This window comes from Enhydra lutris, unplaced genomic scaffold, assembly GCF_002288905.1.
Source record: "Enhydra lutris kenyoni isolate GAN:26980312 unplaced genomic scaffold, ASM228890v2 scaffoldscaffold85, whole genome shotgun sequence".
In the NCBI taxonomy this organism is placed as follows: Eukaryota; Metazoa; Chordata; class Mammalia; order Carnivora; family Mustelidae; genus Enhydra; species Enhydra lutris.
The window spans coordinates 5,604,034-5,617,603 of NW_019154169.1; the positions used below are offsets into that span (position 1 = coordinate 5,604,034).

The window sequence follows — 13,570 nt, forward strand, 5'->3', positions numbered from 1 at the left end:
TATAGGATTTATTATTTTAAAAAAGAATCACACCACAATACTGTTTTGTAATCTACCTTCATCTAGCAAAATATAGTGAACAACTTTAACGTCATCAAATTACAAACTGTTACAATATTTTGCCTACATTGTCTGGATATACGATCCAGACATTTCCCTATTGAAGGATATTTAACTTCTTGCTAGCTTTTCCCCATATAGCATTTCATTGCACACTCCTTTTTGTGAACATGTGTATCTTAAAGTCTTAAACATTGTTGAGAATGAGGCTTTCAAAGTTAAAATCAACTTATATACCTTCATCAAATGCCCTGCTTAAATTTTCACCAACATACCATGAAGAGTGTCTATTCTACTAATATAGGATATTATCAGTCCTTTAAATCTACCTTTAGTGGAAATTGTGTTTAATTACCTATGCTGAGGTTTCATTTAATGTAATAAAATCTGGGCGTCTAGGATAAAAACCAGAATTCAATGAACTGATTTTGTAGTTAGAGAAATGTGGATTCAAAACATAGACCCACCATTTACTGAGTGTGTATAATATCTTTTCCTTCTTTTAAGTAAGAGTTTTGAACAAAGTAGAACACAGATCTTAAAACCATAGCTTAATGATTTCTTTTATAAACCTTACATCCACTATTTGATAAACTCCAACATCCCAGAAGCCTCCTTCATGACTCTTCCCAATCACTATACCTCTAAGTTAACCATTATTTTTTTAAGATTTTTTTAAAAATTTACTCATTTGACAGAGAGAGAGAGAGAGAGAGAGAGAGAGAGATCACAAGTAGTCAGAGAGGCAGGCAGAGAGAGAGAGAGAAGGGGAAGAGGCTCCCCACTGAGCAGAGAGCCCAATGTGGGGCTTGATACCAGGACCCTGAGATCATGACCTGAGCCAAAGACAGAGACTTAACCCACTGAGCCACCCAGGCACCCCCCCCCCCCAACCATTATTTTGGGCTCTGTCATAATAATTGAACTTTATAGAACTGCAGTCATGCAGTATGTACTTTTCTGTCTGGCCTCTTTTGTCCAACATCGTATCCATAACAGCACCCATGCTATATGCAGCAGTAGCTTGTAACTTAACATAGTATTGTATAGTATTATATTGTCTGAATGTATCATAATTTATTTATCCATTCTCTTGTTGATGGAGTATTTGAGTTTCCAGCTTTGGGATATTATGAGTAAAGCTACTAAGAACATTCTTGTGTCAGTCTTTGGCATGCATGTGAAATCAGTTGTTTGTGTTATGTACCCAGAAATAGAATTGCTAGGTTAGAAAGTAAATGTTTATATTTAACAAATACTGCAAAATAGTGTTTGAAAGTGAATGTTCCATTTTATGCTCCCATGTGCTGTGTATGAGAATTCCAGTTGCCTTATCTGATTAGCATTATTATTGTCAGTCTTTTGAATTTTAGCCATTCTAATGGGTGTGTAGTGGTACATTAATATTTAATTTTCATTCCCCTTATGACCAATGATGCGGCAAACACAAAGTCCTATAGATAATGTGGATTATCCTGTGGATAATATTATCCAAAGAGCTGGGAATGAACAAAACTGAAATAAGTGAAGTTTCACAGTAAAAAGTAAGTGCATAGCTTACCATAAGACCCAGCCAACTGTGATCTTGGCCATTTTTCCCAGAGAAATGAAAACATAGGTTTACACAAACACCTATACGTGAATGTTCATAGTTGATTTGAAATAACCCAAAACTGAAAATAACCCAAATGTCTTTTAACAGGTAAATGGTTAAACAAACTGGGGTTTATCTTTACCATGGAAAAACGCTGGCAATAAAAAGGAACGAACCACTGAAACAATTTGGGTGATCTCAAGGGAATTATGCTAACTGAAAACCAATCTCATAAAAGTTATAATTTGTGAATTATATAAATGTATAAATGAATCCATTTATATAACATTCTTAAAATGCAAAACTATAGAGATGGAGAGCAGGTTAGAGGATGCTAGGAACTGGGTGGAGAGGAGGTGGCTGTGACTATACAAGCATAGCAAAAGAGATCCTTGGGATAGAACTGTTCTGAATCATGGTGGTAGTGGTTTTCACATGACTCTGCACAAATAAAAAAATGCATAGAACTAAATATACACATAGATACACAAATGAGTGCATGTGAAACTGGCAAAAGATACAAGTTTTGTGTACTGTTTCAACATCAATATCTTGGTCATGATATTGTATTACAATTTTATAAGAAATAACCATTGAGGGAAGCCTGATGAAGGTTATGCGGGATCTCTGTTTTATTTCTTACAACTGCATGTAAATCTACAGTGATATAAAAAATTCAAATATAAGCACATAGCTGGGACAAGTTTCCTGGTTTGCCATTTGGACAAAAATAGAATTATATCTTTACATTATCATATCACAAGAATAAAATCCCAAATAGATTAGGAATGTAAACATAAGAAATGAAATAATATAGGTCTTAGAAGAAAGCATTGGTGAATCCCTCTTTAACCTCAATGTAAGAAAGAACTTTTTTTTTTTTTAAAGATTTTATTTATTTATTTGACAGACAGAGATCAAAAGTAGGCAGAGAGGTTGGGGGGGGGCGGGGAAGCAGGCTCCCTGCTAAGCAGAGAGCCCGCCTTGACCTATCCCAGGACCCTGGGATCGAGCCCCACATCTGGCTCTCTGCTCAGCAGGGAGCCTGCTTCCTCCTCTCTCTCTCTGCCTGCCTCTCTGCCTACTGGTGATCTCTCTCTGTCAAATAAATAAATAAAATCTTTAAAAAAAAATATTTGCAGGATGTATCACAAATAAAGGGCTAATATTCCTAGATTAGTTTGCTAGGGCTATCATAACAAAATACCACCAACTGGATGGTTTAAACAACAAAAATTAATTTTCTCACAGTTCTGGAAGCTGAAGTCCAAGATGAAGATGTTGGAAAGTTTACTTTCTCCTGAGGTCTCTTCTGCTTGGGGATGATGGTGATGTATCTTTGAGTATTCAGGCTAAAGAAAGCTGCTCAAACATCTTTAAGTTCTAGCTCTTCACATCATCTGGGCTTTTAACTGCAATGGCTTCCCTCTTCCTGGAGCCTGTTTACTCATTGGTTTCTCTACCATTCAGGGCTGTCTCCTTCCCTCTAATAAGGAAATCACATCTGGCTTAGAGATATAAACTACTTTACATAAGAAATGAAATGGGACTTGGGTCTGCTGAGGTGCTGCCAATCAGAGAAGAAAATAGGAGGTCCAGAGGAAGATCAAATCACCTTAGATATCAAGAAAATGAAGCCTCAGTAAATATAAAATGCAGTTGTTTGTTTCCAATTATACAGATGCCAAATCAGTTCTTCAAAGGCTCTCCAGAGATTCATACTGAAGGAGGATATAATGAGCAAAAATATTTTAATCCACAAAATCAGGCTCCAACATCCCATCCTTGTAGTTATATCCTTCTGAACAGGGCTCAGGGATTCATTCTTCACCTTGGAGAACTTGATGGACATCTTTGGAAGTGATAATACTGCAAATGACAAAAACATTCCAACTCCACAAACCCTAGCCCCATATGACCCTGGAAGAATGGAAAAGGTGGGCCAGATGTAGGAACTAGGCAGGATATAGAAGGAATTTCTCTGATATGGTTAAGCTTTCTGAGTCCTGCAAGAATATACAAATTTAATAAATTCCAGAACTTCCTCACAATAAGGTATTAAGTGGTCACTAAAAATTAAATTGAGGAATAACCAAAAATTGGAGAAAAATTCAAAAATATACTGACAGTGGCTTAAGCAGGTTACTATACAACATGTATAACAATTCCATTTACCAAAATGTCATATATATCATATGGATAGAATGTCAGACATCAGCAATAGAAAGAAAAATATCTGGATTTATACCTCTAAAAGCTAACATTATTGGTTTCTAGTCTATGACACTGATTTTTTTGTTTAAGTATACTTCCATAACTTCCATAAATTTAAGTATACTTCCTATTTTCTTTATAGGAACCAAGAATGTCTTGATTTTAGATTGTCTTTAAGAAATTTTATTAAAAGAAAGTTCTTCAAAAATAGGCCAAAAAAAGCCCTGTTGTGGGTCTTTAGGTTAGATTTATAGCTCAACATATTCTAAATATAGTTGGCTATGAATGATTTCTCTTATGTCCTTCTAATAGTTTATTTCCAAGCATACATAGGGGTTTTCTGCCTAGAGAAGAGCTAAGAGGCTCAAGCCCTGGTCTAGTTGTTTTATGTCTTTTGATGGAAGAATTTATTTCACTTCTGAAATATTACCCAAAATGCCCTGCCTGCAACTAGTGAGAGAATCACCTTGCTCCATTAGTTTCCCTTTGGACCCAGCATCAAGAGAAATAAAACTCTAGGGCATAAACTTGACTAGGGAAAGTTCACATTCCAGAGTTCCTATGAATTCACAATAATTTGGACATGCTGCTATAGTTAGAATTCTTTATTGTGAACTCCTGTGGTTTTATCATTGTACTTCTCCAGAGGTCTTTGTCATGCTCTACCTTTGACCTACTTTTATTTCCCCTGCTGGATTATGAACAACATAAAGGTAGCAATTATATCTTATTCATCTGTGTTTCATCCAAGTACATAGGCACAACTTCTTGTATACTGTAGGCATGTCTAATGTCTTATATAGAAATCCTACATCTAGAATACTTAGGAAGAATTAAAAATAAATAAGTATTACAAGGATGTTCACTGAAGAGTTCCTGATGATAGGGGCACCTGGGTGCCTCAACTGGTTAAGTGTCCGCCTTTGGCTCAGGTCATTAGCCCAGTGTCCTAGGATCAAGCCCTGAGTTGGGCTCTCTATTCAGCGGGGAGTCTGCTTTTCAATCTCTCTCTCTCTTCCCTTGCACTCCACCCCCCCCCCCGCATTGTGTGTGCATACTCTCTCTCAATTAAATAATTTTAAAAAGAATTCTTGTTAATAATTAGTTAAAAAAAGTTTCAGAATAAACAATGTGTTAAATAAGATATGATAGACCACACAATAATCATCATGATATTGGCCTCAATTTGTCAAAGAGATATACTCATTAGGAATGGCTTAGTGAAATACAGCAGAAGGTTGGAAAATAGTAGAATCCAGTAGTTAAATAAAGATTGAGGACTTTGGAACTCAACTTCTAGTTTCATCTGTCAGGAACAATAATAATATTGTTGACATTTCACAACTTATTCAGCCTTGATGCCTCACTTGCCTAAGCAGTGTACTGAGAATGGTAATACTTCCCTCACAGGGTTCTCATGAGAATTAAATTAGACAATACATGTCCTTATAATAGTGTATTAGAGTTCTCCAGAGAAAGAGAAACAACAGGATATATGTGTGTGTCTCTGTGTGTCTATGTATTGAGTTAAGAAAGAGATTTTAAGGAATTGGCTTAACTCATGAGATTGTGGAAGCCTGTTAAGTCCAAAATCTGTAGGTCAGGTGAGCAGGTTAAATACTCAGGGAACAGTTGAGGTTTGAGTTCAAAAGCTGTCTGCTGGCAGAGTTACTCGCTGTCTCCTGGCAGAGTTCCTTTCTGCTCTGGGAGAGGGAAGTCTTTCATCTATCAAGGCCTTCAACTGATTGGATGAGGCCTACCCACATTCTGGAGGGTAATCTGCTTTAATTTAAATTAAATGTTAATCTCATCTAATAAACACCTTCACAGAAACATCTAGAATGATATTTGACCAAATATTTGGGCATCGGGGCCCAGCCAAGTTACATAAAATTAGGCTTCATAAGTCCACCCCTTGCCAAGTCCACCCCTTGCCAACTTGGCACCTATATGCATCTCCCTAAACGATACTTAATATCTGAAAAAAAAAACAGTAATAAGGACATACTTCCACCTAACATAATACAACTATCTTGCATACAACCAAAAAATACACAAATCCTTTCCCAGAAGAGGGTGCAAAGTCTTGCATAATGTTTACTTTTCTCCCTTATATCCCACAACTTAAGTATTATGATGTAAAGTTAGTAATACTTATATACTATAAGGTCAATACATCTTATATTACATGATAATGGTATAAAAAAGGAATAAAGATTTATATACATACATACACACAACAAAATAAACACTCATGACAATTATAGTCCAATTTCTGAAACTGGTCCCATGGTTGTGGTAGGCATTTATAACCACCTTCTTCCATCACCCATTCCATATTCCCTTTGCCCTTAGCAAGCTCCTCAGTTGGTCATGGTTCTTTATTTGGTGGGGTGACCCAAAATTCATTCTTGGGTGTGTGGCCCATGAATAAGCCTGCCTTTATAGTTTGTAGTTTGCCATTCACCTTAATCATAGGGCAAGGTAATATTAAGAGAAGCCCCAAAGGATCTCCTATACTCTAGACATACTCCTCCTTATCACCCTTGTGGAGTAGCAGTCCAACCTCCCCTTGGTAGTTAAGATGAATCACCACAGCCAGCACCCTTAATCCCTTCTTTGCCTTTTGATTCAGAGGGATGAGAAACCCAAAGTGGTTGGGTAGCAGTCTTAATTTACAGTTAAATGGAATCATTTTATTTCCTGGTAGAAGCATTCCTTCCTTTGGAACTAAGACCTCTGTGCAGCAGAGCATAGGTTGTGGGGAGGGGAAGCAAAAATTTTGCTATTGGGTCACCAGGGGTAATAGTGAGTGGTGTCATTCCCATTTCTACCCCATGATTCCTGGCCTTATGAATCCTGACTATGGGAAAAACAGCACCAGATACTGGATGCTGATATCAGAGCATAAAGAGCCTTCTGTAGAACCATCCCCCAGCCCTGCAAGACACTGCCATCTAGCTGGCATTGTGACTGAGTCTTTAAAACATCATTCCATTCTGTCAACCAGCTTCTTCAGAATGGTGGGGAACTTGGGAAGACTAGTGAATTCCATGAAGATGGGCCCACTAATGTACTTCAATTACTGTGATATGAGTTCCTTGATCAGAAGCAATGCTATTTAGAATACCATGATACCACTATCATAAGGCATTCTGTAAGTGCACTGATGGTAGTTTTGACAGAAGCATTATGTACGGTATAGGCAAATCTGTATCCAGAATCTGTTCTATTTAGAAAGAAAAAAATATTGCCTCTTCCATGATGGAAGCAGTCCAATGTTATCAACCTGCCACCAGAGAATGGTGCCATATCGGGGACTCAGTGTTGGTCTCTGTTGCTGGTGGATTGGGCATTCCAGCAGTGGCTATAACCAGGTTGGCCTTAATGAGTGGACACTCGTGTTGCTGAACCCATGGGTAATGGCCATCACTGCCACCATGGCCACTTTGTTCAAGAACCCACTGGTGATGATAGGGTGGCTGAGGAAAGAACCGAATGGTGTCCACAGACTGGGTCATCCTATCCACTTTATTAAAATCCTCTTCTGCTGAGCATTTAACATGGGACACAAAGAGCTTCACTTTTACCCATGCAGAGAGGTCTATACCTCTTTTCCAGACTTCCTTCACATGAATTTTCCAATCATGTTCCTTCCAAGCTCCTGACCACCCAGCCAAACCATTGGCCACAGTCTGTGAATCACACATCTGACCATTTCTTCTTCCAAGCAGGAAAACAAAACAATAAAAACCCAGGTGCACTGCTTAAAACTCTGACCAGTAGGATTACTTGTGCCTTCAGAGCATACTTGGCCCAATCATTTAAACATCCCTTCCATTTTATGAGAGTGCTGCTCTGCACACCCAGCTTAATAGCTGGGTCAGATTACACCCAGTTTATGATGGTAACTTGGTGGCCCATGGTTTAGTGTTTAGTCTCTAAGTCTCAGTAGCAGGCTAAAACCTGTTTCTCAAAAGGAGAGTAGTTAACTACAGAGAATGGCATGGCTTTGGTTCAAAATCCTAAGGGCCTGCACTGTGACCCATCTGTAGGGTCCTGCCAAAGGCCCCAGACAACATCATTACCAGCGTCTGGTATTTCAAACACCCTTGGATTTAAAAAAATATATTTGTTTGACAGAGAGAGAGAGATCACAAGCAGGCAGAGAGAGGGGAGGAAGCAGGCTCCCTGCTGAGCAGAGAGCATGATGCAGGGCTCAATCCCAGGACCCTGGGATCATGACCTGAGCCAAAAGGAGAGGCTTAACCCACTGAGCCACCCAGGCGCCCCAACACTCTTGGATTTACTGGGCCTTATTGCCCAAGAGGCAAAGTGCTTGCCTAGCAGTCTGGACCTGTTGCAGAGTCACAGAGCCTTCTTTTGTTCTGGGCCCTACTCAAAACTAGCAGCTTTTCACATCACTTGGTAAATGGGAAGTAACATACCCCAGTGAGAAAGAGGTTGCCTCCAAAATCCAGAGGTCCACTAGGCTTTGTGCCTCTTTTTTAGTTGTAGGAGGAGCCAGATGCAGCAACTTAGAAGGGATATCATGACATGCCCCACACCACTGGATCTCTAGAAGTTTCACTGAGGTAATAGAAGTCCTCTTAAGTTTTTGTTAGATTTATTTCCCAACCCTGACATCCACCCTGACAATCCTACGTTTCCCAGATGTCTTATCAGTAAATCTATAGAGTAGTTGTCATTTCTTGCTCGCAAGGTCCAATGGCATAATGTCATCAATGTAATTGACCAATATGACATCTTGTGGAAGGGAAAGAGAATTAAGATCCCTGTGAACTAAATTATTATACATGGAAACTAAATTATAGGGCTGGGGAGCTGATGTACCCCTGAGGTAGGATACTGAAGTTATTTACTTGTTTTTGCCAAGTGAAAACAATTGGTTCTGGTTGTCTTTATTAACAGGGATGGAGGGGGAAAAATAACAGATCAGTACTCACATGGCAGGTACCAAGGAAATGTGTTAATTTGTTAATTTGTTCAGGTAATGAAAACACAGCTGGTAAAACAGCTGCAGCTGGAGTCACCACCAGCTTAACCCATCGTCATTCTCCAAAATTTCTCTTGTCTGCAGAGGCCAAATAGGCAAGTTGAATGGGGATATGCTGGGAATTCATCACCCCTGCATTTTTATGTTCTTAGTAGTGGCACTAATCTCTGCAGTCCCTCCAGGAATGCAGTATTTCTTTTGGTCTATTTATTTTTTTTATTTTTTTTTTTTTAAAGATTTTATTTATTTATTTGACAGAGAGAGATCACAAGTAGATGGAGAGGCAGGCAGAGAGAGAGAGAGAGAGAGAGGGAAGCAGGCTCCCTGCTGAGCAGAGAGCCCGACGCGGGACTCGATCCCAGGACCCTGAGATCACGACCTGAGCCGAAGGCAGCGGCTTAACCCACTGAGCCACCCAGGCGCCCCAGGTCTATTTATTTTTAAGTAGAGGTAGTTTTGGTAGTTTCCACTTGTCCTTTCCTCACTCAGCAGCCAGAGAGACAGTGCTGAGTATGTCTGTTTCAATTATCCATTCCAGAACTGGGGGGAAAACCACAGGATGGATTCAGGCACGTGCTGGGTCTGCTGTGAGATGGACCTTAACATTGATCACAGATCTCCTTAAGCCTCTACCCTGACTGGTAGACCAGTGAGGTTTTTTGTCTCCTGGAATTAGTGTTAGCTCAAAGCCAGTGTCCACGGTCTGATTTTTTCCTTTTCCTCAAAGTATGGTCTCCCTAGTAAAGGCTGTGGGTTCCTTTAGGAAGACAGGGGGGAAAATTACCAGCATAAATTTTCGGCAATGTAGCAGGGTTTTTCATTCAAGGTGTTCTGAGTCTGTATACTGGGTCAAGTCTGAGAATTGACTGACAGTCCATGACTTTTTATTATTCAAGTTAGACTTTTGTTCACTTGACTAGAACTCTTTCACTTACACAGATCAACTAAGATTTAGACTTCTCATCTGTTTCACTTCCACCAAAGTCTACTAACCATACTCTCTGTAACAGAGATTTAAAAAAATCTTTCATGTCATTTTGCATTCATCGCAATAAGTTATTTCATATTTTTAAAATCCACATTTTAAGTTATACTTAAATTTTAAAAAATTTCCACTGGAGGGGCACGAGGGTGGCTCAGTGAGTTAAGCCTCTGCCTTCGGCTCAGGTCACGATCTCAGGGTCCTGGGATCGGGTCCTGGGATCAAGCCCCGCATCAGGCTTTCTGCTCAGCAGGGAGCCTGCTTCCCCCTCTCTCTCTGCCTACTTGTGATCTATCAAATAAATAAATGAAATCTTTAAAAAAATTTCCATTGGAAACTTAATTTTTAAGTAAAACCTATGCTTCAGGAAGCTTAACTATCATCGTCTTTTTAGAGGTAAGTGAAGAGGTTGAGAGGACTCAATCTCACACTCATAATATTGCAGTCTCTCATATAGTTACTACACCCAGATCACAACCACACACATTATCTTCCATCCAGATTTTAACTTGCGTAAGTTACACTCAAACACACACAAACAAATTTACCAGATCTCTTACATGATCTCCCAGTCATACTCAGTTAAAACTCATACATCAACCTCAAAGTCACAACGTTTAATCACCTGCCCTTGCACGGTCATACAATTCATGCAGAGACTTGGGTACAGCCACAAACCACTTTGGATATCTCACTCAACACCTTGGACAATATCAAGTGCAAACCAACTCATACATGTGATCAAGAATCACATCCAGAAACACAACCACTTGTTCTCCCAGATAAATTTCTTCACATGGCACTTTGAGATAGGAGATTTGCCTCTTCTGGCAGATAATCTGTATTAGTTTCCACCCTTCTCAGTTCTGGTTTCTCATACTTAGACCCCACAATGTTGCTTCACTCCTCTTCCACGCACACACGAAAGATTCAGGATCAGCTCCGCCTAGCCCAGGGATCGGTTTCGTCCGTCAGGGATACCAGCCTCCTCCCTTCTCAAGACCGGCACCTACCACAGCCAACCCCTCCTGCTAGTCATAGGTAGACCCAACGCAAACAGCCTCCCACAGAGCGTTACAAACTCACTGCCCGCACGGTCGCGCCACCCACAAGCATGCGTAATCAATCACAAGTCTCAAATGCCCCTCGCGCCTAAGCCACGTTATAATACACCACTTCACAATCACTGCGCGCGCCCCCATGCGGGTATACAGCACGACCACTATTTCAAACGGTCTCAAAAACGTTCACAAACTAATTTCCTCACTCAGGACACAGTCGGTGTAACACACACATCCTCTCCCTGCCTATCAAAGACGTCTTCGGCCACTCGCATCTTCGGACTCAGAAAACAACCGCATTGCCACCTTACAGACGAAGGCTGGATCCTTCCGCATCGGATAACAATTCTCAAACTACAGCACGTGCGCGTCCACCTTGAGGGGGTAGGGACAGCTACGGTGCCAGGCTTGAAATCCGCCCTCAGAGAAATCCGAGGTCCCAAAATCAGACCCAAATTTCGGGTCTGAGCCTTGGAAGGGGAGAGGTTGTAGAATCACTCCAGGCTCGGAGTGAAACTGCGCAGGTGCATCCCGAAATGCGGCGGAAAATTTACCTCTTTCAGCTCCCGGGTGCTTTCCTTTCGGACTACGTTTCCCAGAGGACACAGCGGTTCAAAGCTGCTTCCGGTAGAAACGTTGGCAGAGTGGTCGGCTGCTGAGGCAGGTGAGAGCTTTTTACCCAACCAGCAGAGCGTGCAAGACTAGGCGTGCGGTCTCCGGTGGAATGCGAATCAGAATTTGGACCAGAGCCCTTCCTGAGGATGATGAAGGTAATGACTCCTGGAGCTCCAGGCCTTGGCAAGAGGAGTGTCTGGAGTGTTAGGCCTCTGAAGTGCGGGAGCTGCTCTAGGGAGGGTAAATTGGGTGGTTGTAAGCGCGTGAAGGGAATTTTGTCTCCGGACTAAGTGTATTTGGCGGTTAGTCTTGAGAGCGACTGGATTCGGGAGCGTGCTTTTGTGACAGTGTACTTGTCTGCGTGACCATTTGTGTGAATGGACTTTGTATGTGATTGTGACCATGATTGCGGGTGGCTATTTCTGTAAGCCTCAGATACTTGAGTAAATGAAAAAAAGAACAATTACACAAAGCGTTACACCCAGGTTTACATAATCAGGCAGTTAGGGAGACATTCCAGTATCCAACTGTAGATTCATACAACACAAAGCCAAAAAGACATAATCCAACCCACGTTTATCATAATCGCACAGCCTAAGACCCAGACACCTATATAGTAATACAAAACGACCACTCCCCAATCACAACCACCCCCTTATGCCCACTTAACCCTCATCCCCAACAGTTATCTGTAGAGCTTAAACACATCCTCAAGTATCATAGAATCACAGTTACTACCATGGTCACAGACAATGTCTACTCCACATCACACACAAGGTCACACAAAGTTTGAGCTTTAAGAAGGGCCTGGTTGGGGGCAGCTGACTGGCTCAGTCAGTAGAGCATGGGATTCTTGATCTTGGGGTTGTGAGTTCAGCTCCACATTGATTTTACAGATTACTTCAGAAAGGCCTGGTGTCTCATAGTTCTTCTCTACCTCACTAATTCTGCCATTCACCTTAGAAACACCTAGAGTAGGAGGAAAGAATAGCACTGTTGCACATCCAGAATCAGTGTCTAAGAAGTCTGTGGGGACTGGGCATAGTAGACATGAAGAGGGGAGAAAAATGTCATTCTATATTAGCACTTTGGGAGCTAAGAAGCAGGATCATCTCATGTCTTTTTTTTTTAAATCCCTCTCATCCAGCAATATTTTTCTTTGCGCTGAGAGTTTCTTCTAAAGTGGAACTAAGAAGAGGACTAATACATTGAATTCTTAAAAACATGGCCCATGTAAGTTGATTTTTTTTGTTCCTAATTGATGTCCTTTTTTCCCTATAGTATATTTGCATTCTTTTTTTTTTTTTTTTAAATATTTTATTTATTTATTAGACAGACAGAGATCACAAGTAGGCAGAGAGGCAGGCAGAGAGAGAGGAGGAAGCAGGCTCCCTGCAGAGCAGAGAGCCCGATGCGGGGCTCTATCTCAGGACCCTGGGATCATGACCTGAACCAAAGGCAGAGGCTTTAACCCACTGAGCCACCCAGGCGCCCCTATATTTGCATTCTTAATACTGATATTGTTGCCTGACTATCGTACAGACTTATTAGTGAGTAAGTATTGGTTTCAAAATTTTAAAGTCTTCCTTTTTTGCTCCTCTCCTTTCTAACTCAGTGTTCCTGTAAGTAGTCAACGAAATACATACAGAACTGTAAGATAATAAATTTGTTGTTTTAAGCTACTGTATTTGTTACAGCATCAGTAGAAAGTGAACACACCATCTGAATTTGGAGTTTTCTTCATGGGGAGACTGATTGCTTAAATTGATACAGGGCTTTTGGGAGTTTTCTTTCTTTCTTTCTTTCTTTTTTTTTTTTTTTTTGAAGATTTTATTTATTTATTCAAGAGGGAGGGAGAGAGAGAGCAAGTGCACAAGCGGTGGGGAGGGGCAGAGGGGAAGCAGTCTCCCCACCTAGCCCAGAGCCTGAGCCCAACAGGGAGACTGATGCATGGTTCACTCCAAGGACCCCAGGACCATGACCCGAGCCAAAGGCAGAGGCTCAAACAACTGAGCTACCCAGGCACC

The 13,570-nt window shown here is 40.8% G+C and overlaps 1 protein-coding gene and 1 pseudogene across 2 annotated transcripts in view; one reads left to right on the forward strand and one right to left on the reverse strand.

Moving 5' to 3' along the window:
- The window catches only part of LOC111161452, a 637,630-nt pseudogene that overhangs the window by 171,756 nt on the left and 452,304 nt on the right, over window positions 1–13,570 (reverse strand). The window lies entirely within an intron of this gene.
- The window catches only part of LOC111161451, a 678,116-nt gene continuing 675,163 nt past the window's right edge, over window positions 10,618–13,570 (forward strand). The window contains 2 exon segments of the mRNA XM_022525111.1: window positions 10,618–11,698; window positions 12,691–12,776. Coding sequence (XP_022380819.1) covers window positions 12,768–12,776 — 9 coding nt within the window. The 5' untranslated portion in view covers window positions 10,618–11,698; window positions 12,691–12,767.